The 23,678-nt window shown below is 58.6% G+C and overlaps 1 protein-coding gene across 2 annotated transcripts; it reads right to left on the minus strand.

Annotated features, from left to right (window-relative positions):
* Positions 1–4,224: 4,224 nt before the first annotated feature.
* On the minus strand, positions 4,225–23,652 carry SMPD4 (sphingomyelin phosphodiesterase 4). 2 transcript variants are annotated; one of them, XM_072953634.1, is made up of 20 exons: positions 23,409–23,652; positions 20,281–20,364; positions 18,968–19,054; positions 18,078–18,220; positions 17,866–17,941; positions 17,265–17,373; positions 17,106–17,158; positions 16,448–16,599; positions 14,629–14,761; positions 12,707–12,778; positions 10,256–10,342; positions 8,287–8,432; positions 7,783–7,873; positions 7,405–7,505; positions 6,873–7,041; positions 6,515–6,715; positions 6,077–6,310; positions 5,851–5,982; positions 5,639–5,767; positions 4,225–5,555 (listed from the first exon to the last, which is right to left on the minus strand). In XM_072953634.1, the coding sequence occupies exons 1-20, from the start codon at positions 23,481–23,483 to the stop codon at positions 5,226–5,228; spliced, it is 2,604 nt and encodes an 867-aa protein (XP_072809735.1). In that variant the 5' UTR covers positions 23,484–23,652; the 3' UTR covers positions 4,225–5,225. The 2 variants fall into 2 exon arrangements, with proteins under 2 accessions (XP_072809735.1, XP_072809736.1); XM_072953635.1 differs by lacking the exon at positions 10,256–10,342.
* Between the last annotated feature and the right edge of the window lie 26 nt (positions 23,653–23,678).

Consider the following 23,678-nt stretch of genomic DNA (forward strand, 5'->3'; position numbering starts at 1 on the left):
GTTGCATTTGGGCATCATCCCAATTGCTACCCTGATGATGTCACGGGTGCAGCTGCCCCCAGCAGCCCTGCTTCCACCTGTCCCCTGGCTCCGAGCCTTTCCCCAGACTGACCCAGACCTGCACCCTCCTTCCCCCACCTCCCCGAAGACCACACTGGACTGTGGCATTGGCAAGGAGTAAACATTTATTGAGCTAAGCCACTGGGATCTAGGGTGGTTTGTTACCACGACCCAGGCCAATTTATCCTGACTGGTAAACCAGATTCCTCCTCAGTGAAGCCAACTCATTGAAAGTCTCTTCCTTTTAAACAGGAGTGTGTAACCAAGCCATATGAGGGACCACGCATTCACAGGGAAAAACAGTAGAGGGATGCAAATGGAACAGAGAGGACGCCAGGATCAGAGGAGAATGTGTGTCCTACAGCGGTGATTAGTATCTTCAAAGAGATGATCCTGGACCATCGCACTAAAAGAAGGTACTGGAGAAAGGAAACAGCACAAGAGTAAGAAAGGGCTTTTGGAGACTGAGGATACAGTGGAAACTCATGAGGAAATAGATACAGAAATGGTCACAGCAGCTTCCCTTGTAAAGACCCCAAGCTGGAACCTACGCTGGTGGCCTTGAGCAGGTGAAGGGTCGCGGGTGTGTCCCGCACACGTGGTACAGCTCTGCCCCGGGACACCCCGGGCAGTGAAGAGGGTGGACACTTAATGTGTAGGACGGCCTGGAGGATCTTCTGGGAAATGGTGCTGAGTGGGAGAAAGTCCACCTTGAAAGGGTACAAACTGAGTGATTCATCTACAGACCATTCGTGAAACAGTTCAGTGCGGAATCAATCGGAGGCCTGTGCGGTTCCCGGGGCAGGGGCGCTGCGTCTAGAAAGGGCAACACCGCCTCCTGGTGGCAACGCTATGTATCATGAGTGTGACCTTAGAGCAGCGGGGCAGCCTCTGCCTGGACCGAGTGACAGACAACAGACATCTGCCCTCAGGATGAAACAGACACTGTGGGTTCGGGGCGGATAGGTCGGGAAGTGCCCTCCCCAGTGGCTGCGAAATCCTTGTATGTCAACTGTCAACGCAGGTTTTCTAATAGCCTTAGAATATTGTCTTCTCCCCCATGGTCACTGTCAGCAAGCTATATCCACAGACAGACAGGGGTCCTTGGAAACACAGAGACAGATCACCCTGTAGCTGAGGAACCACCATGAGAGTGGAAATGAATCTCAGAAGAATGTTTTCTAATTGAAATTCCAAGCTGATTTACATAAAAGAATGTCAAATGGGAGCCGATCACCATCTTTTCAGCCACGCCTGAGGCTGCACCGTGGAGGCACATGTCCTGTCTTCCACCCGCTGTGTTCGTAGAAGAGCCTGGAGTTCCTGTGCGTTAATCACATTTCATCCTTGAAATAAATTCCTCAAGGCACGTGTTCTTACATTTGCAGCTGACTGGGCAGGGGAAGCCGTGTGCAGGAAAGGACTTAAAAAAATAATCTGATGGGAAAACACATATTGTGCGTGTTTTCATCTCTCTGGATTGCTCTTGTCATTTGTTGGGTTTTGAAGATTTTCCCGTGTGTTTTCTCCTAACAGTTCTAGCGTTCGCTCTGAGACCCAGGTCTGCGGTCTGATATTGGACGGGTCCCTCCCAATGCGGACGCCGCGTGTTTCTGGTTCAACATGAGACGGAAGAGCCCCTTCCCCTACCCTAGTCATTTTCTGCTCATGAACAAATTTGTCCAAGTAGTTCATACTTTAGTTCCTGAGATGAGGAGCTGAATGTGGTACAGTCAGTACAATAAGTTATTTGTCAAACGGCTGTATTTACCAGGCGGCTACTGTGTGCTTGCTTAGCGCTGGAGAGAGAAAGTCTAATACTTGTCCTTAAGGAACAGACACACTCATTGGAGATTCAGTCACAAGTATTTACTTATTCAGCATCTTGAAACGTCCAACGCCAAGCAGGTGACAAAGTTGTGCCTCTGCTTTTACCTGTGGTTGAGCCCGGGAGGCGGAGGGAGGTGAGGGCCGAGTGGGGCAGTCTGCTGTTGAGGGGAGGAGGACTCAGCAGGAACACCTGGGCTCCCGGAAGACAGGCGGGCAGGGAGGGCATTTTCGGGTGGTGGGGCCCAGGGATTCGGAGAGCGGGCATCTCCCACTTGGCTGGCTGCCTAGGGGCTTATTGGAGACTTCAGATGCCCAGACCCAGGGCTTTCCAGAGGACACAGATGCTGGGATGTTTCTAAGTGCCTCGTGGGAAACAGGTCATGAAAGACAGTGGGTCCAGCGTATGCTCTGGGCTGGGGGTCTGACAGGCACCCAGACGGTGAGTCGGGGTGTGGAGGAGTTGAGGGGTGGGCAGTTGGCACGATCCCCCCACTGTAGCCTCCGGGAGGGAGAACCCCCATCTCCAGCCTCACCTCCAGGAGCCTCCCCTTTGTATGTCTCCCTCCAGGTGCCCCAGCCTGGCTGGCCCCTCTGTGAGGCCGTCTCCGTGGCTCGTGTCCCCCGAGAGCCTCCCTGCCAGCATCAGTGACCCGCTACACCTGTACTGTCTTCACCCCTCAAGCTGCTGTAATTGTTTTTACAAAACTTGGGTGACCTCCAGCACGCACGGGGGCTAAAGAGTAGGTTTGCCTGGGTTGGTTCTGCAGGGACTTGGCATCAGCTGTGTCCGGTTTGCGCTGGATCTGATTAAGTGTGATGAGAACCGCCCACCCCCAGCTGAAACCCAGCACAGGGCTCACGTGCCCGCCTGGCAGGAAGCCAGGCTCTGACAGTGGGTGTTGGCAGCAAAGAAAGGGGGGAGGCCTCAGACCCCCCCAGCTTGGTCTCGGGTTAGCGGGTTCAACCGGGAAGACCGAGGAGCTGACCTCATCGCCTTAATGGTCTGCGGTCTGTGCAGGGGGTCTGCAGCCCAGGGGTCTGGACCACAGAGTCTGTCGAGGCATCCTAGGTTGGAAGGGAACATGGAGCAGCCTGGAAACACGATGTTTCTCGAAAGCTGCAGCTCCAGGCAGTGGCCATCACCCCTCCTTACTGATGAGGCGGATGTGATCAGACAGGTGCGGGCCAGGATGAACTGGGAGCAGCAGAGCAGAACTGGGCAGTTCTAGTTGGACTAGTCACGGACTTAGGTTCCCACGGGTGATGAGGCCCGGAGCCTGGCTGCTCCCGTGGAGACGCACACGACGCCCCCACCCTGTTTCATCCCATAAATGCCTTCGGGGACGCAGGTCGAGGTTCAGCGCCTGGCTTGGTGGCCTCATGGATAAACCCTTTCACTGCTGCAAACCTCAGCATCTCTGCAGCGTTTGGCCTGGTGACACTTCCAAGTCTGCCATCCCCAGTCTGTCTCAACTCTGCAGCCAGAGTCCTGTGCAGAGGAACTTGGGACTGTTGTGAAGGTAGAGTCCCCAACACCCCCACCACCCTCACTGGGAAGCCACTGGCGTCCCAGCTGCCACCCTGCCCCCGGATCCCTGGGCACGACTACCAGAACCCTGTCCCCTACTCGCCCTTTGCGCCCTGCTCCATTGTGACTTTTGGACTCTGCCCATGAGCCCCCATACCCCCAGCACAGAGGGTGGCACACACTGGGTGGCTGTTTCACAGATGTCAGCTGTGTGGGTGAAGGGGGCACTTTTGAGAGTGTTCATGAATGTTTCCAGGTGAAGGAAGAGCACCAGGGAAACTGGCAGGGGGTTGTGGGGACGAGCAGAGCCCTGCAGAGGCCTCATCGTTGGGTGCCGTCAGCAAACAGTGCCCTGATGTCAGACCCCAGACCCTCACCTCAGTCTGGTAACAAAAGCTGGTACTGTCTGTGTGAACTTGTAGAAATGCCACCTTACTTCCTATCTCCATCAAATTCTACCAAAGCAACTGGCCTGTCCAGGGAAAAGGGGTCTCTAATGTTCAGGCCAGATGCCCCCGTGGCTCAGGTCCCGGCTCCCACGTGACCCTCCAGAACCATAGGAAGGGTGTTGCTCATCCCGGCATCCCAGCTCCTCGTGCTGACCCCATCTGACCTGTCCAGTGGAAGGCAAGCTTCTCACGGCTCAGACCCCACCAGGGGCCGGGACCCTGCGGGGCTGCCCCTTCCCACCACAGTGCTTCCAGGTCACACCCACTGGGGGTGCCCAGCGGCCACCCCTGCTGCCCAGAGTGAGCAGGGACCCGTGTAGGATGCCACCCCAGGGTGGAGCCCAGGCACCACACGACTTGGGACCAAGAATGGGTTTATTCAGATCGGTGGTTGGTTACAAGTTTGGTTGGTTTTTGGTCACAGGCCCCAAATGCCATCAGGGTTTACATCAAAATACAAAGCCCAACATTTACGGTTTTAAAACTTAAAAAACCACCCACCAAAAACAAAGGCTTTTAAAAATGACAGTTGAACTGTTGTCCCCCAGTTGTCTGTACAGTGAAAGGTGCGCTGACTTGCTGTGAGGATAACTCACAGTGAACAGGTAACTGTCGTGCACTTCGAATATTTACATGCTACCAAAAGGTTGCTGTGTCTGTAACCACTTGACTTTATCTCTGATCCTCTGGTTGTAGGCCGGAAGCCAGCACCCTGCCACGCTCCTTCCGCCTGCCCACAGGACCAGGGTCCACACAGACAAGGCGATGACCCGCTTGATGGCTCAGGGCCGGAAGGGAGGTGCAGGCAGGCCCTCACCCACGGAGCATCTGTGCTCCGGGAGGGTCTCTTCCCCAGAAAAGCAGATGTGTGGCCCAGACTTGGAGCTGCTGGGAGCACGTGGTGGAGGGTGGCCCTTGCTTTGCCAAATGCGACAAAATGAGCTTTAAAACCCAGAATCAGAAGAGAACCACTATGTTTTCTTAGGCGTCTCTTTTAGGGCTGGTTCTCCTCTGGAGCCAGAGGTGGGCTCCTGTCCTGGTGTCGCACTGCCCACTTGAGGTCGGTGAGGGCTGAGGCCAAAGGCCCCCTGGACACCCTGAGTTCCTCGGCGTCACGAGTGAAAGGAGAAAGGCCGCTCACGGCGGGGCCTCCAGAGAAGGCCCACAGCCAGCGGGCTGTCTGCCCAACGCTGCCCGCCCTGCAGGGCTCACGGCCTGTGGACACAGCTCCCTCCCTGCCCAGCCTTCCAGGCTCTTCCAGATGGTTCTGAGGCTGCAGGAAGTGCCCCTGGGGTGAAGGTGACAGGTCTGGGGCTCCAGCAGCCTAGGGGTGCCCGGGGACAGCAGCTGGGCAGCAGTCAGGGCTGGTGCAGCTTGCCGCGCTCGGTCAGCAGCGTCATGGCCAGGGCATAGAGGACGTAGCCGAGTGTGAGGAGCAGGGTGCAGAGCAGGGGCCCGACGCAGAACAGAGAGGCCACGAAGAAGGCCAGCAGCAGGGACAGCAGCGTCCGGTAGCTGCCCAGGAAGCGCAGGCTGAGCCGGGGGCCCCGGGCACGGCTGGCTGCCCGCCCCCGCCCCACGGGGCTCAGCAGGTGCCTGTCCGACAGCCCGGGCTCCAGGAGGTGGTAGCGACAGAAGCTGCCGAGGAAGTCAGCCCGTGAGCATAGGGCTGCCATCTGGCCTGCGAACTAGAAAGAGACGGCTACGCTGGCGGGCGCTCCCCGGGTGGGCGGGCTGGCGGGTGGGCTGGGGTGTGGGCGGCCCCACTCACCCTGCGGTTGATGGCGGAGGAGAGCCGGAACAGCAGGCGGACCAGGCCGGCGACCTCATAGCTGCGGATGGGCTGCAGCTCCGAGTCCCCCTGGTACTCGACCTCGAAGCGCCTCAGGCCGTTGATGATCTGAAAGCAGCAGACGTGAGCCCAGGACTGCCTGGTGCTGCAGCCTCTGCCTTGGGCGGGGGGGGCGCAGGACGTGGCCTCACCTGGTACCGGCCCAGCGGCGTCAGGATGAGCCCGTCCTCACCCACAATGCAGTCTGGCAGCTGCTTCTTGCCGCTCTCATCCTGGGCCGTCCCCAGGGCGAGCGTGAGCTGAGCCAGCTGGGCCTCACTGAGCTGTCGGGAGAAACCTGCTCTCAGTTTCCACGGGAGGGAGTGCACCGCCCCCGCCCACCACTGGGCCTCAAACACGGGCGGGCCCAGGGCGTACCCGGAACACCTGGCACAGGTACTCCAGGGCCTTCTCCAGGTACTCATCTGTCTTGCGGACGCTGTCCTGCCCCATCTCGTCCAGGTCGTTGGCTGGGTAGGCACCGTAGGGGTCTGCGGGGCTGAAGCCCAGCCAGGACAGGAAGGAGCGGCTGGCTGTGCTCTCCCCGTACTGGTCGGAGAGGGACTTGGCGGTCTGCTTGGCCTGCGTGATGAGCTGGGCCAGGCGCAGCACCTGCAGGCGGGCGGGCATTCAGGCACCCGGCCCCCAGTGACCACAGGATGAAATTTAAAGACTAAGGTGCACTTTCTAACAGATGTTACCTCTATGAGAAGACAATTCAAGTGCCCACCCCAGCCCCCATCGTCCCTCTTTTCTGAAATGCCTGTGCCTCCTGGGCTCACAGTCCCAGAGCCCAGCTGGGCCCAGTGCACTCACCAGCGTCCGGACCTCGGGCCCGAACATTGGGGTGTACTTGCAGTCCTGGCCCTCCAGGCTGTACACATGGCTCTTCACCTTCAAGGAGGTGTCACTGATGGCCGGTGGCCACGAGGACAGGAAGCTGCCGGTGAGCGCAGGTGCCGTGAAGAGGCGGTGCTGGCGGTGGGGGATGCCAAGCTCAGGCTCCAGGAACAGCTGCTCACCTGGATGGCGGGATGGAGTCTGGCTTCCACTCCAAGGGCACAGAGCACGCGGCCCCCCCGCAGCTTCTGAGCAGAGTGCGCACTAGAACTAGGGTCCTGAGGGGCGGAGACCGTGCGGTGTGCCCCCCTCCCACCCCCCCTGCTGGTGGCACCTCACCTCGCTGGATCATCTCGGCCAGGCTGGGCTGAGCGAAGACCTTGGCCACTCGGAAAACCATGAGCGCGTTCTTGGGGCTGACTAGGTCGGTGCGCAGCGCACGGCTCAGGAAGCCCAGGAAGAGCTTGGTGTACAGGAGCAGGTTGTCCTGCACGAAGGGTGCCCTGGGGGCCAGGTGGGCATCACAAATAGGGGCTGAGGAGAGACAGAGACCCCGAGGACAGAACCCTCCCCAGGATGAGGCCCTTTCTGAGGACCAAGGCTGAGTGTTGAAGGTTAGCCAGGGCCCTGAGGGTGCACAGGGGAGTCGGTGGGGGGTGCAACGCAGAGCTGGCAAGGAAGGGCTGAGGGGCAGTTTGCCTCAGGTGACGTGGCAAAGGGACAGAAGGACAGAAACTCCCGCTGCTCCCCTAGGAGATCCATCCTGGGGCCCAGGCAAGACGCCCCCACCGGCAGAACCTCAGGGAGGAGCCCCAGGAGGCCCGATGCAGGTACCCCCAGGGGCGGGGGATGGGTGCTGGGCTCACCATCGCTCCGACACGCTCCGGGCCTGGCTGTCGCTGCTCTGAACCTGCTTCTCAGGCGCGTACCTCCAGGGCTGCAGGTAGCTTAGCCACATCTCCAAGACCTGGGGAAATGCGTGGGCTGGTAGGTGGTGCCCAGGTGGATATGGGAGGACCTGTGTACCCTCAGGACACCTGGCCCTTCAGAATAGATCACCCAGCACGGTTCCCCCACCAGAGGGAGGGAACCTGCCCTGCATGGACAGCTGAGTTCAAGGTCGGGGCTGGCAGGACCCCCAAACGGACAGAACAGTGCACCCACCAAGGCCTCCCTCCCTCATCTGTACCGGACCTCCCTCACCAGGGCACACAGAGGGCAGAGGCAAGGGGCCGACAACTCACAGCTCGGAAGGATGCGTCCAGGGGCCAGTGGCCGAAGCAGTGCTGCAGGAAGAGGTAGAGCTTCTGCTGGACAAACCTGGGGATGGCGGCCCTGCAGGGGAAGGGAGCGGTGGGCAGGGTCACCTCACAGGGGAGCCCGGCCATGCAAGGGGAGTGCCAGGCAACCCTGGGGTCAAGGACCTCTGTTCTAGCCCCATTCCTCAGAGAAAGAATCCGAGGTTCAGAAGGTTGGAGTGTGTCTCGAGGACACACAACATGCATGTGGCTGACCCAGTGAGCCCCTGAGCCGGGCTCAGCCACACCAGTTGCCCGCTCTGCTGGACCCTGGTGGCTTGGGATTCAGGCCCCTGTCCTCACCCGCCTGGGGAGGGAGCAGTGCAGAGCTGAGCCTGCCTTCTTTCCACAGGGGAGGAAGGGGAAAGAGGGCGAAGAGACAGAGCCTCTCCCAGGCCAGCCTGGAGGCAAAGCAGCCTGAGGGGCAGCCGGGAGGGCAAGGGGACGCACCGTTTAAACTCCTCCAGAGGGCTAGTGGCATGAGAGTGGGCGGAGGGGGAGACCTGCTCAGGCCGCAGGCTGTTGGCGAAGGCATGCAGGTGTTTCAGCAGCAGCCGCACCACCAGCACGTGCTCCTCCGTAGGCATGAAGGACTCCTGGGGGGGCAGGGGGGCATTAGCACCGGGCCCGCCACCCCGGCCAGCCTCTCCCCCCATAGGACCTGAGAGCCACAAGGTGCCCCTTACCCGGCCACTAGAGCTGAAGCTCTGCCAAGTTCCTCTCGGAGCCCTGCACACCCCTTCGTAGTGCTTCCGAGGGCGGCTTGGGCCACTGCTGCCGCCCAGGTCCGCGAGGACCAGCAGCAAGGGTTTCACCCGCGTTTCACCCGGACCTGGACCCAGGGTCCCCACCCACCGCCCAGGTGTAGTGCAGAGGGCTCCCAGCCCCCCGGCTTCCCCTTTCCAGGTGAACCCTCCCATCTGCCCACCTCGCCCCTTGTGGACCTGGGGTCAACACAACCACCTCAATCCTGTGAGCAGAACTCTGGATCCATGAGTCCAGTAGGACTTTTGAGACCTGGCCCCAACGGAGGACTCGTGGGAAGGCAGGACCCGTGGCTGCCGGCTCCCGGCGTCCAGACACTCTCTCCGCACTCGTTGCCCCCAAGGGGCTTTGACAGACTTGTAGGAGCTCTTGGCAGCCTCACCCCCATGTAAGCATAGCTGGGACTGGTGCAGGCCTGGCCTCCAGCCCAGGAAGCCTTGCTCCAAGCTCCAGGGCCCCGTCCACGTGGCCTCCCTGTCACAGAAATGCCTCCACAACCCAAGGGCAGGAGATAACTTTCTTCTGAAAGTTAAGTCTACACAATGAGTCTGCAGTGTTTTGGGGAAGACACTTCAGTAGTAATAAAAGACCACCAGGCTTCGGTGCCAGGCAGAATGCAGCTCCACTCCTGGCCCCGCACCCCTCTCTTCCAGGTTTCCAGGGGCCAGGCTCCCTGCTGCACGGCCCAGCAACCACAATGAAGCCCTGCTGGACTGTTTTCTCTCCACGCTATCAGGTCAAAACACTGTGCGTCTAGCTCACCCTCCTGAGACCTGTGCCCCCAGGAGCCTCTGGCCACAGCTGCACATGCCTCTGCCACAGGCACTTTCCCAGGCCCTTCTCACGGGCCGGCCTCCGGCTGCGGAGGTGAAGGCAGGGAACTCACTCTTAGCTGGGTGAGGACGTCCCCAGCAGAGCCTGGAGTGGCACCCCATTTTGCAAGAGGCCTGCCCACGTGGACCCTTCTGGAACGTTCCCTCCCCTCGCTGCAGCTTCTGCGCAGGAATGGAGCATGATTTGTCATCTGTTCTCAAGTAGGGGGAACCAGACAGAGCCCTGGCCGTGCGCACAGCTCCAGACAGGTTTCCACCCAGACTTCCCAGCGGTCACGGCCTGGAGCAGCAAACTTCCAGATCCCGCTGGCCCTAAACACCCTGCAGTTCTGAACTCCAACTTGCTGACCTCAAATCTGTCACTTGTCACTTCTGCCTAAACAGACTGCAACCTCCATGAGGTCACCGAGCACAGGTCCACTAGAGGCTAGGGCTGTGCCACCCATGCACCCCTGGGCCTCCCGTCCTCGGCCAGTTTCCATGTCCAGGCCTGTCTGCGGGGAGAGCCGGGCCGCTGCAAAGGCCACACTATTTTGCCCCCTTGAACCAGGGCCAAGCATGGAGTCCGGCACTGAGGCATTGCGACACCTTGGCTGGCTTGGGGTTGGGCCAGGCAGCTTCGGTGACCCCATATAGCCAGGTGGGTCCTGCCTTACTCTGTCACTTGGCCGCGCACCCCATACCCAGATCACCCCTCCGCATGCGGGCCTGGCTCTGCAGCACCCCAGCCAGCTCCTCGCATTACCACGGCACGGACGTGTGCTCTAGGGCTTATACCGCAGGGCAGGGGTCAAAGGGAACAAAACCAGAGTGGCCAGTACTTGGTGGGCGTGGAGGGCCTGGAGGCTGGGTTGGGCAGGGCTGTGGAGGGCGCTGCAGACACTGAGTCGGTAGTGCAGAACCTCCAGCTGAGAGACGCAGCAGAGGAGAGGACGGGAGGGGGAAGGAGGAGGGGAGAGAAAGAAACAAGTGAGAGGGAGCCCAGAGGTAGGGAGAAAAAAACAAAAAACAAAAACAAAAGCACATCAGTGAAAATCCAAACCAGCACAGCCCTGCAGCCTCAGGCCCCCAAGGCTCTCCCCTCCGGACCCTCAGGGTCCCTACGGCAGCCCACAGGGCACCTCCCTGGGCCATGCTGCCGGTCACCAAGGCCCATGGCTTGGACTTTGAGAGGCCAGTTCTAGACGGAGGCCTCTGTTCAGAAGAGAAAAATGTCAATTATTGGACTTCTTGGGTTGTCCAGAGAGGAAATTTATCAACACGTGACGTGATCAATTCTGAGACCCAACAGTGCCCCCTCCTGAAAGACTCTCTGCACAGGCTCAGTGCCCCACTTCCCAGAAATGGTTAAAGGTGGCGCCAACACTCACTGGTCCTGAGTCTAGGGAGACCAGCCTCGTCCTCATATGCAGAGCCTCTCCTCAGTCCCCAGGGCGGGAGCCCCTGAGACGCTGGCCACACACATCCAGAGGCCTGAGGCTGGGACCCTCCACCCCCCCCCACAGCACCACAGCCTACGGAAGCAGCCCCCTCAGCCAAGCGCAGCCAGAGCCGTCCCCAGCACACAGCCCTCCCCGCGAGGGCCAGGCCTCCCCGCCTGGGTGCCATGCTTCCCCGGGAGAGGCTGGAGAGACAGGCACAGCCAGAGACACGCAGGGCCAGGGCGGGAGGGGCATGGCCAGGAGGTGCTGGCCCTTCATGCCTTCCTCTGGGCCAGACCCGGGGCTCAGCCCTACTCTCAGCAAGGAACTGGGGAGACCATGGTCCCCCTTGGGTCCCAGCCCTGGCCTGTGGCCATCCTTCCTGCCCACCAGCCCCTCCAGGAGCCCCCCTCAGGATATAGCACATGCCCGGGACCCAGCCCAGCCACGGACGCACTGAGGACGAGCTGTATCCCTGCAACTGGAAAACCAGGGAAGCAGTGGCCCCAGGGTGACACCCAGCTGGCAAGGGTTTCTGGATTTCCACGAGGCCCAGGGCAGGCCTGGAGAGACAGCAGGGGCCTCGGACCAAGCAGGCCCCATGGGTGCTGCTCCCGGCTTCCCACACACCCCACTCTCTCAGGTTTTGTTTTTCTGTCTCAACAGGAGGCAAAGGGCAGCTGGGTGCCTGGCAGAGCCGTCGTGGTACCCCAGCCCCGCCAGTCACTCTGAGCAGCTCTCAGAGACCAGGGGAAGCAGGGGACAGACCCTCACGTGTGGACGCGGATCCCCCAGGACATGCAGCCCGGAAGGCCTCTGGCTGGCAGGTCTACTGCTGAAGACTGAAGCGGTGAGCTTCCTGGGGCTCAGTGGCTTCAGCCTCCATGAGACCAAGCCACACACGGGGGCCGAGTGAGCCCCCTGGACCCCGCGGGGAAGGCAGCCCCGGCCGCGGCGCCCCTGCAGGAACACGCAGCAAGACCACTTTGGAAGCAGGCAGGGCAGGCGCTTTGTGACCGGAGAGGCCCGGGTGGAGTCCAGGCTCCCCCTGAAGGAGACTGGGGCACCCCACACTGGGACAGCAGCACTGGGGGCCGTGCCCTACCCTCCACGTGGCTGGGCAGAGCGCTGGGGCTGCGGGCCTGGCTGCTGCGGGAGAACCACCACCTCCCCCGGAATCAGAGGGAAGGTTACAGGCCACTGCTCTCAGTTTGAACCCACAGATCCTTTAACTCTTGAGGAAGCTCTTGAGAACTCCATCTGGTGGTGGAGAAAGCAGTCTAAAGAGCCAACTGACGCACAGAAAGTGTGGACCGAAGTCTCACGGGGTGTGGGTCTGGGCGCCGCTGCCTCTCACTGATAGAACTGCTCCACCCAGACGGGTCCAGGGGCCTGGGGGCCCGGGGACAGCAACTCGGGAGGGTGCCAGGGACTCCACACCTCTGCACACAGGGAAGCAGCCCAGAAAGGAACGGGGGAAGGCAAGGAGGAGGAGATAGGCCAGGCCACGTGCAGCAGGGTGTCAGACCCAACCCACCATCAAGGGGGCCGCCAGGCACCACCTCGACAGGAAAGCAGAGGCACTGTGATGGCAGAGGGGACAGCCCCGGACATGACTCCTAGAGGCCTCTAAGGCTCCCACATCCCGGAGCACGAACACAACCTCACCGGTTCCTGCTGCCAGGGAGGGGCTCTGCAAGTAGCCCGGGGAGGCCCCCTAGAGGCCAGGCCTCCAGCTGCCAGGGTGCAAGCCCAGCGCCCAGCACCAGCCCTGGCGGCGCAGCATCCAAGGGGAGCGTGAGGACCACGGGGGCCGGAGCAGGAGGCAAGAGGGAAAGGCGGGGAACCTACCTTGGCGTGCGGGGACTGCATCTTCTGGTACATCTCCAAGGAGTAATGATGAAGCCACATCTCAACAAAAACCTGCAGAAGAGCATTAGTGGGTCAAAGGATCTCTGAGCAGGGCGTCAAGACCACACCGCGGGGGAAAAGAACAGTCTTCTGAACACATGCTGCTGGGAAAGCAGGACCTCCCCGCTCCAGTGAGGGCAGGCGGGCCCTCACCTCGCATCGTAAACAAGGAACAACTCAAAATAGATCAGACACCTAAATAAAAGCGCCAAAACTATAAAACTTTCAAACAAAAGCATGGGACAATGCTTCACAACACTGGATTTGGCAATGATTTCTCAGATATGACTCTGAAAGCACAGGCAACAAAGGAGAAAATTGACAAGTTGGACTTCATGAAAATTAAAACCTTTGTGCTTCAAAAGACACTATATACGTAATAAGAAGGCAGATCACACACTGGGGGAAAACATTTGCAACTCAAGTATCTGACAAAAGGTTAATATCCAGAATGTAGATAAGGTCTGAACTCTAACAACAAAAAACCAATCCAATTCGAAAATGGGCGAAGGGCTCAAAGAGACATCTCTCCAAGCAGATACACACGTGGACACGAGGCCCATAAGGACGGGAAACGCTGCTCAACATGGCACACCACTAGGGCAGAGCGAGTCCTGACCACAACCACATCCAACCTCCCGCCCATCAGGACGGCTACTGTCAAAAACCAGAAAATAATGGGTGTGGTGAGGAGGTGGGGAAATTGGACCCCTGAGCACTGGCTGGTGGGACATCCAAAATGGGACAGCATGGGGATCCTCAAAAAATTTAGCAGAATTATCACCCAGTCCAGCAACTCCACTTCTCAAGTACACTCAAAAGAACTGAAAGCAGGGTCTTAAAGAGGTATCTGTACACCCGTGTTCACAGCAGCACTATTCACAACAGCCAAGAGGTGGAAGCAACCCCAGTGTCCACCACATGCACAGATAAACAAAATGCTCTATACAAACACACAGCTCCACCAGGGAAGGAAGCTGAACATGCCACGCCGTGGAGGAACCTTGGAGACACCAGGCTAAGTGACATCGATCACTCGTCAGGAGCAAAGCATGATCCCACTCACACAGGTTCCCTGAGGAGCCAGGTGCACAGGGACATAGATGGTGGCTGCTGGGGGCTGGCGGGAGGGGAGTGAGGAGCCACTGCTTGACAGGCATAGTTCCCTAGATCCATCAAGACAACCCAAGTACAACCACACGCTTTTAAATAGTTAAGGCTTAAATTTAACATGTTATTTTATCATAATTCAAAAAAAGAAAACTAGGACCCCATCTTACCCCCACCCCAGGCTCTCAACAATGCTGGTGGCTACACACTCAGCCTCAGAAGCTGGTGCCAGAACTAGTGGAGTCTCTCCTGGCGCCGCAGGAGAGCCTGGAGCCGCAGGAGGGCGGACACGGGCCTGCTGCCTCCGCTGGGAGCCCGTGAGCGGAGGGGACGCGGCCTGCCAACTAGGGGAGGCCCTCCCCAGGCATGTCCTAAAGATGCTGCTGCCGCAGAACTTAGCACCCACAAGACGGTGATCACGGGAAACCTCCCCAACCACACCGGAGTGCTCAGAGAGGCGAGGTGCGCTGGGGAGAGGTTCACAGGAGCCACTGGCCAGAAAGAGCAGCAATCACATCATGAGGAAAACAAAACAGGGCTCTGTGGAGAGGCTCCGGGGTGAAGACATTGCAAGTGACACATGCGTGAGACAGGTGGCAAGCTCCTCCTCGTCTGCTTCCAATGTCACAGCAGAGACACTAACGACTGAGAGCCGCCTTGACTGAGGGGGGTCTCCAGGCCGCTGCCCCCACGTGGGCGGCAGCTGAGCAGTTTATGTGAATCAGAAGCAAAGAAGGGCCGCCGTGGCTCACCTGGAGCAGCGTCTCTGACCTCCAGATCTCGTGGGAGGCGGGGTCTGCGTTCACGGACGTCTGGTGAGAGATGTGTCGCTTCAGGAGACTGGTGTGATGCAGGCCGTAGGAGGCAAAAGGCACGGCTGGCGTCCTGAGGGAGACCGAGGAATGGGTGTAACGGGGTGACCTGGACCTCAGCCCCGGCTGCACTGACAAGCACACCCCGTGGGGCCCTCCGGTGACCCCTAAGCCCCCATGGATACGTGTGAATGAACAGCCAGAAGAGAAGAGCCTTTCTTCCAAAGTGCCTGTGACCACACGCAGCAGTCATGAAACTAGGAACCCACCCCTACTCACAGCTGATTTGGCCGAGGACCACCGGGGGCCGCCGGCACTGTGACAGTGGCATGGGCTCATGTCTTCCCACTGAATCGCCCTGGCTAATTAACTGAGAGCCAAAGTGTTTATCTAACTTTACGGTAGGAAAACCTGGCCGTTACCTCCTTGGCCCCAGTGACGGCAGTAATGGGGCTCACGGATGCCACTGCTAGGCTCCCCGCCCAACACACAACCTGGGCCTCACCACGAGCAAACACCCGGGACCCCAGGTTGAGGGTATTCTGCACATACCCAGCTGTCAAAGTCAGGAAAAGCCCCAGGTCCCTTTCAGACCAAAGGGGACCAGAGGGACAGCCGCATGCAGGGAGCAGCCCTGCCTGGATCCCGGCTGCATAACAGACCCAAGTAGTCGAAACTTGAGTGGGGTCTGGGGACTAGATGGTGGCCCGGCAGCAACCCACCTCGCTGATTTGGGCAAAAGTGAGGAGGTCAGGAGAATGCAAGCGCTTTCAGAAAACACTCAGACGTTAAGAGGCAATGGGCACCGTGTCTGTAACTCAAAAGGCCCAGAAAAAAGACATACAGATAAAGAGAGAATAAAACAACTCGGAAACCAACTGGGTGAAGGGCCTGTGAATGTTCTTTGTCACACGTAGCAACTTTCAAAATCTGAAATTACATGTTAAAACAAGCAAACCAGATCAGGCCCAGAAAACCTCTGGCAGCTGAATTCTGCCTGAGGGCGTGTGATCTGCCTGCCTGAGCCCTCGGCCGCAGCCTCTCCCCTTCCGTGCCCTCTCCACTCTCCTCCTTGCAAGCCCCTTCCCTCAGGGGCATCTGTCCACTAGAGTTTGGGGCAGTGGCAGGCCATGTGCCAGCAGGTGTGGGTGGGCCGGCACTTGCAGAAGAGCCTGCCTATAGCCTCGCAGGCAGGAAGGAGGCGGGCTAGCGAGGCTGGAGGTCAGGGGAGCACAGGCAGCAGCTGCCGGGGCACAAAGGTCTCCTGGGGTGAGTCGGCCAAGAGCTCATGCTCAGACCGAGGCAGGCCGTGCTCCCCTCCTGTTCAGAGGCACAGAAGGCTCCTGATCCCGGGGCCCCTGGCTCAGCAAAGACCTGGGCCTGGGTTCCTACTAGTCTTATTCCCAAGCAGGTTGACCCTCTGGGGCCTGCTCGCAAGGCCTTTCTCTCCAAACCGTCAGCCCTGGGTGTGGGCAGGGCTGTCATGAGCAGAACACAGAGCCAGGCCCTCGAGGTGGCCACAGGACCTGCCGCTTCTGGGATGACCGCTGAAAACCAAAACATGCCCGTGCTAGGGCAGGAGGAGCTGGGGAACCGCAGGCAGAAGAAAAACTGGAGAGCTCTGGATAGAGTGGCACCGCTGTCCCCACGAACGCCCTCCGACCCAGCCACGCCCCAGTGGAAGGACCAGGCCTTAACCAGCTGTGGGACAGGCCATCTCAGGTGCTGGCCCAGGGCCAGGGGAGCCGGGGAGCCTTACCTGGGAGCTGGTGAGGGTCTGGGCCCCCCCGGGCTGGAGGAGAGTGGGGGGAGCACGCTGCCTTCCGTGGGCAGGAACCATGACAGGTACCTGTCCACCAGGATGAAATAGGCGCAGTCTGAAGTGCGGACATGGAGGGCCCCGGGCAGCGGCTGGGGAAAGAACTTGTGTTAGTGTGCGGCCCTGGGCGCTGTCCCAGCAACTACAAGGCTCAACTCCTAATGCACAGAGGATACAGAATGTGTCCCCAAGGCCGGATCAAGCACCCAGGGCAGTATTAGGAGGGAGTCTCCAACACAAAGGGCCTGAGTGGACCCCCTAGTCCTGGCCAGCCTGTGCCCCCACCCCTGGACCCCCACCTCGCCCCATGCCCAGAGAGCACCTCCTGCAGGAAGCCTCCCTGACCGCCACTCAGGGTGCTCAGACACCCCACATCGCCCGCCAAGTCTGCCCCCAGCCTGTCCTCAGTAAGTGAGGATGCCTGAAGGGCAAAGGCTGGAGGGGCAGTGGGGACGCAGATAAAGGAGGCGGTGGAAGGAGACGGAAGAGGGAGGCAGGCTGACAGCTGGCGTGGGCCCCTCCCCTGCTCCCTTGCCCTGTGTGAAAACAGGAGCTGTGGGCCAGGGGCCCGCACTACGCTGAGGCGCCCCTCTCATACCTTCTGAGTGATGAGGCTCAAAGCAAAGAAGAACATGTAATACTCGAACGGGTCTGAGGGCTGAGTCAGGAGGCAAACGGCAGGGCCGTTGGGCCGCCCCACCTGGCGCTATCGTGCTGGCCACCTGGCCTCCCCACCCGCAGGGCCGACAAAGGATACTGAGGGCCAGGTGCAGGCCAAGGCCCCCGGCCGGGGGGAACTGCACCTTGTTGTGGTACAGAGGGCTGTCGGGGAGCACGCGTTCCTGGATGGACGCCTTCACGGGGCCCTGCAGAGAGAGGGAGGGGGCTGGAGGCGGGCTCCGCATGGCACCCCACATGCAGGGCGGCCCAAGGGAGGCTGCCGAGGAAACCAGCACGCGGACCCTGCCCATGGGAGCCGCGCTGTCCTCTGTATTGCACTCAAGAGGAGAAGCCTTTACCCCGAACCCCTGCTTCCATCCTCACAGACCCGCCTGGTGGGGCAGCAGCCGACCCCCTAGCCCAACATGCACATGGCGACCCCATCTCCTTTGGTTCTCATACCCACCCCGCCTCCCACCCCTTAATCTGCCCCCACGGGACTGGGGACTTGCAAAAACAAAGCAATCGGTCACATGGCCCTGCCACTCAGCCAGAAGCCAAGTGGGCCCTCCCGCTGGCCGAGTCTGAATGACCCACTGTCACGGCCCCTTTGAGCCCCTGCCCACCCACCACTGCTGCAGCTGCCCCCATGGAGGGTGCTCCGCCCAAGCCCGGCTCTCACCGCATGGCTGACTCACAGGCAGGTAGGAGACGGGGAAGTCAAACTTATAGTCCTCAGCTTGAAGTTTATAGACCAGCTTCATCATTGGGCCACTGAATGTGAAAACAAAAACAGGCAAATGAACCACAAACCATCTTGCTTTGACTGTTCCTTAGCTTGGAGAAACAGCAAATAAAAGTGAGGTCCTCCTGAGGGAGCATCTGGCCCCACATGGCTGAGCCTCCCTACCTGGGGTCTAGAAACTCCATGGCGATGCTGTGCTCCACAGGGTTCACCCGGCCCTGCAGGCAGCGGAGGTTCCACCCGACCAGAACACCGTCCAAGCTGCCAAAAATGCTCTCCACCAGCCACGGGAACACGGCGTGCAACTCCTGAAATAGTGGGCAGTGAGGCTCGGGCAGGTTCCCCAAGCACCGGTGCCCACCACCCACCTCCCTCACTGGCCCTGGTCTGCAGACCCACCCACGGCACCCACAGGACCAGCTCTGGATTCTTCTGCCGTAGTTACGCGCCTCACTAAGCAGCACTCCTTACAATAAACCAAGCAGTGATTAAAAGGGTTTTTTTTCAATGCCGGAAACTTCTGCTCTTAAGAGAGCTTTATGGAAAAGGATGGCACCATTCTTCCTCAGAGCAAGCCCTGGACTTCTGGCCATCCTCATCCAGGCCGGCCTCCTGGACTTACTGGCACTTACTCTCTGACGATTCTGGGTGTGACGTAAACACGCGATTTCTGCACTTACATCAGGGTTCCTCGACCATGGCACTGCCGACATTTTGGGCTGATCATGTCTCTGTTGTGGGGGCTGTGCTGTGCACTGGGGGATGGTTACTGGCATGCCTGGCCTCTACCAACTCGATGACAGTAGTACCACCCCCGTGTGACAACTAAAAATGCCTGCAGACACTGCCGAGTGTCCACATGGGACAGAAGCACCCATGCTTAAGAGACTCTGGTCAAGATGATCATGTGGCTGAATGTGTCACAAATGTGACAGTCACAATACGGGGTCAGGCCTCTCTGTGGGGCAATGCTCAGAAATGGAAATCAGGGACTGTAATAAGGTCTTCAGGGAGTGGCTGAGACACACCCCAAAGAGACGGCAGCAGGACTGTACCTTTGCTGGAAAGTCCTCAATGACTTTAACCAAGTCTTGGCACCGCTGTGCAAAGGGCTTATTGATAGAGTCAGCTTTCAGGCTGGCCTGGAAGACAGGAGAAACCCCCCAAAGTGAGTGTGCTTGTCTTGCAGCTTTTGCTGATATTCTGGCTCGACTCAAAACTGAAATCCAAGTGATGGGCAGGAGTGAGACACACACCACTGCCTGACCACCCAGCACCTCCCATGTTAGCTGTGCCTAAGGGAGGCGGCCAGGGGAGGCCGGGTCCTGGCTTGCTCCCAACACCCCTGCCCAGCCTCTGCAGTTACCCCAGAACACTGTACATCATCAGAGCGGAACTCACCTCCACCCAATCCCCCAGCAAGGGGCTGGCCCCCTTCTCAATCCAGGGTGCTCACATCAATTAGAAATTTCCCCCAGGACTGACTGCCCACGATTTACAGCATGGTGATCGTGAGCCGTAGTGTCCAGCCCAGACAGGGGATGCTTGCTGTCACTGGCCCTCTTACCCCAGATGTCCTGTATCCGTTACCTTCAGAGACAGGGTGGGATAAAAACTACAGGTGGCTTCAGCCAAGTGCTGACGCTGATCACGAAGGTGATGGAGAAGCCAGGAAACATTCAGGACAAGAAATAGGGAAATCTAGCCCAGGTCAGGGGCATGGGGGACAACATGTATTGTGACTACACAAAGAAGCCTCTGTGCAAACAGATGAATATCAGCAGGAAATGCCAGATTTTTACCCAAGAGAGCTTTGCCCAAGGATACCTACGGCCCTGTCCCTCTCCAAAAGAGGGTGGGGTCTGCAGTGCCTCAGTGAGAGGCAGAGACCGGGCTGTGTAGGCCTGGGTCAGATCTGTTGGCTCTAGAGGGAGCACCGAGGAAGAATGTCCACAAAATGTATGTTCTGGGAACTGAAACTGGAAATGTTCATCACTGAGACGTGCCTCACTGTGCCTCAAGGCAAGTTTAACACCAGCGCAACTCTGGCCGTCCTGGCTCAGTGGGCCTTCCACTTTGCACTGACAACAGTTATGGTCATCAGGATGCCTCACTTCCGTGTGAGGATTTACATGAAGACTCAGCTGTACATCCTGTCACTTGTCCCACTCTACACCCTGGAAACAGGAAAGGGCACTTGAATCGACTCAGCCTGTAGGTGAGAAAGCCAGGGCTCAGCGGCTGAGTAAACCCGAGGTCCTGCACCACAGAAGGCAGTGCCAAGCCCATGACTCTAATCCATGTCCAGTGCTATTTCCACCACATGCCCCAAAAACAAGCACTGGTGAGTTCTTCAGTGAATTCTTACCAGCAGGAAGCTGGGTTGCTGCGGGTGAGGGAACGCCATGGCAGCCTCCTGGGGAGCGTTGAAAGCGTCCGACTTATAAAACCACTGTGGAAAGAAAGACAAAGACAAAACCTCAGCATCTGCCACAGAGCGGGAGACCGCATCGCTTCACATGGAGAGAACATGTACACAACCTAACACACACTGTGCTGCCAAGCCCCGTGCTTTACAGAGATGCTGTTCACAAGTGGCCAGCTCCAGAGCCACGTCTGCGGGGATGAGCCCTGGGGGACACTCGGGGACACTTCTACAGCACTTGCCACATGCCCAGCCTGGTTCCAAGGGCTCTCAATGTGTTTGTCATTTAATCCACAGCGGTAGGCAGAATTCTAAAGACTCCTGTCCTGGTTATTCAAACACTCCTCTAGGTACGGCTGTAAAGGGATTTGCAGATGCGATTAAAGTCTCAAGTCAGGGAACCATAAGACACAGAGCCATCCTGGCTGATTGCCAGAAAGGAGACGAGGACCTGAGTTCTACAATTCCAAAGAACTGACTCTGGCCAGCAACCTGAATAAGCTTGAAAGCAGATTCTTCTCAAGAGCCTCCAAGTAAGAGCAAAGCCCGCCAACACCCTGACTTCAGCTTTGTGAGACCCTAAGCAGAGAACCCAGCTGAGCCTGCATTTCCGAAACATAACCACAAGATGACAGATGGATGCAGCTTTAAGTGGCAAAATATGTTAAGCGAAAAAAGAAAATGCATCCTCACAACAACCCTAGAAAGTCAGTCCAGGTAAGGAAATGTGGGCAGAGAGAAGGTAAGTAACTTGCCCTCAGCCAGCTGGTAAGTGGCAGAGCCAAGGTTCAGCTGCACGATGCCCCCACAGATCTCTCAGACACAGGTGGACATATCTCCATACCACCTGTGCCCTCGGAGAATGAAGGGAGGGGATGAGCAAGCTTCACCAATGAGCCTCTGAAGGGGCCATCAGAAAGCCAGAGGACCTCTCCAGAATCCTACCTCTGCGGCCCCAGGTCAGAAACTGAAAATACCCAGACTCGGACTGAGCGAGAGGAAGCATGTAAGTCCCACCAGTGGGCTGCCTACGGCCTTCTGGGCACATCTCTGTCCACCGCCCAGGCCCGGGAACTGAGGTGGCTACGGGGATGGAGAGTTCAGGGGAGCTGTGCAGTCAGCTGAGAGGCTAACAGGAGACACGCATGTTAGCCACTTGGCACCACGAACACCTCCTGATGAGACTGAGCAGAACCCTGTGCCCCCTGCCTAGTACAAAGGCCCCTCCACGTCCCCTGCCTTGTTTGTAGAATAGCTGAAGTCTCCCAGGCCTCCCTGAGCCACAGAAAAGTAGGCTCAAGCACTGAGTGATCAGGACAGTAGAGTCACAGAATCTTCTAGTGTCTGATGCACATTTCCGAGTTGTTTCACAGACACCACGACTGCCACCAGAGTTGGTGCAGTACATATATAACTGCATGACAACCAGACTGCAGCCGTGACAGGAGATGCTCCATCTGTGGCTGGCACAATTCAAAGAACTGGCCTCAAGTGAATGGGGCTGACACTATTGCTCATAATAACCTGTATCTCTGTATGCAGTAGAACCACTGCGGTTTGCTCTGCCCGGACACACGAGCAGGCAGCTAACACTGTTGGCAGAGATGCAACAGACCCACGTGGACGTCCACCACTCTGAGAACCCAGCGCCCTGTGAATGAAGCATGAAGGAGTTCCAGGAGACAGACTTTCGCTCCTGACCCCACAGGAACAGAATGGTGTCTGACAGTGGGGCTTTGTAAGCGGCTATTTTGCCCCTTTCCTGTTTGTCTATTTCTGTTCCCCTAAAACCCTAATTATAGAAACGAGACCACTCCTGACTTCTGCTCTAGTGAATGCACACAATGCCTCACCCAACCTGTCGATTACTTTCCTAGATTAGAAGAGACAGGAATGAAAACTTCAGTAGTTAAAAGGATGACTGGCTCTCCACCTGCAGCTTTCCCCTCAGCAGTTCTGCAGGCGGACCACACGGGCTAGGTAACATCTGGGGAAGGATCACCAGGAGTCAGCCAGTCTGCACGCGGTGGAAAATGACACACAACCTAACCCCCTGCCTTGATTTGCTGAGATTCCTTCCTCTTTTTCCCTTTAAAAACTCTCAGGGCTGAGCAGAATCTTTGAAGCTGGTTCTGGAACACAAGTTGGCCTTCTCCCCAGATTGCCTGTCTTCAGATTAAGCAACTTTTCTTTTCTTCCCACACATGCCTCTGGAGTACTGGCCTTTCTGTGATGAGCAGGCGAACCTGAGCTCAGTAAAACTAACTTTGTTCAACTCTTAATTAAATCATCAGTTTCGGTTTTAAGACATTAAAAAAAAAAGCCGCTTCAGTCCTGAACCAAGTGGTCAAGGGAATACTCCAAAACGATCAAAGCAGCATAAAATCCTAACCTGTTGGCGTAAGGGCAGAGCTTTAGAGATGATGAGGTGAAAACTGTTCCCGTTCAAAGGAAGCTTTGCAGAGGCATCGGCTGAAGGACGCCAAACCAGGGGGGTTTCGGGGAGAGAGCAGCACCTCTCCGCCCTTGCTCTCCGCGCGCCCCTCTGCGCTGTGCACCAAGCCCTCGCTTCCTCCCGCCATGTCAACACCCACCGCCTTCAGGAGCGGCTTCCGACCGGGTGTCGCGGTTCGTCCGCGGGAGCCTCCGCCCCGTCGGCGCCATTCTTTGCAAGACCTTCCTCTGGACGCGCGCTGGAAGCAGGGTGCGCTCCCGTCCGCCCCGTGAAGTGCGCACCGGGCCCGCAAGTCCCAGACGAGTTAACTTAGCCTCCGCAAAGCCGGCCCGCACGGGGAGAAAGCGTCGGGCGGGGACCCACTCCCGATCTCCCCCACGCCGCTTGTTGAGCCCCGAGATCTCTCTCCTCCACCTCGTTCAGCGAACGTTAACCGAGCGCCCACCGGGGCGGCGAGGCGCGCGGGAAGGCGGCAGGAAGGCGCAGGCCGGCCCTTGGCTCCTCCGCCGGCTGGCCCAAGGCCCGGGGCTCGCGTAGTAACGGGGAAGGCTTCGGCGGAGGTCCGGGGTGGCCGCCGGAACGAGGGGCCCGACCGCGCGCGACTCCCGCCACTCACCTGAGGGACCCATAGCGCTGCTCGACTCAGGAGTGGAGGCCGCCATTCGGCTACCCAGCGCCGAAATGTCGTCATCAAGCTGCGCGTGGCGTCACGTCCCCTGGCCAGGCGGGAAATGCCCCGCCACTTCTTCCGGAGGCTACCTTAAAAGGCGCGTGCGCAAAGCGAAGCCCCGCGGAATTATGGACCTACCCAACAACCTCGGGGCGCGCGTGCGCAGTGGAGGCAGCCAGGTCCGGGAGCTCGCGTGCGCCTAAGAGGCGCCGTGCG

This window comes from Vicugna pacos, chromosome 32 (genome assembly GCF_048564905.1).
Source record: "Vicugna pacos chromosome 32, VicPac4, whole genome shotgun sequence".
Classification (NCBI taxonomy): domain Eukaryota; kingdom Metazoa; phylum Chordata; class Mammalia; order Artiodactyla; family Camelidae; genus Vicugna; species Vicugna pacos.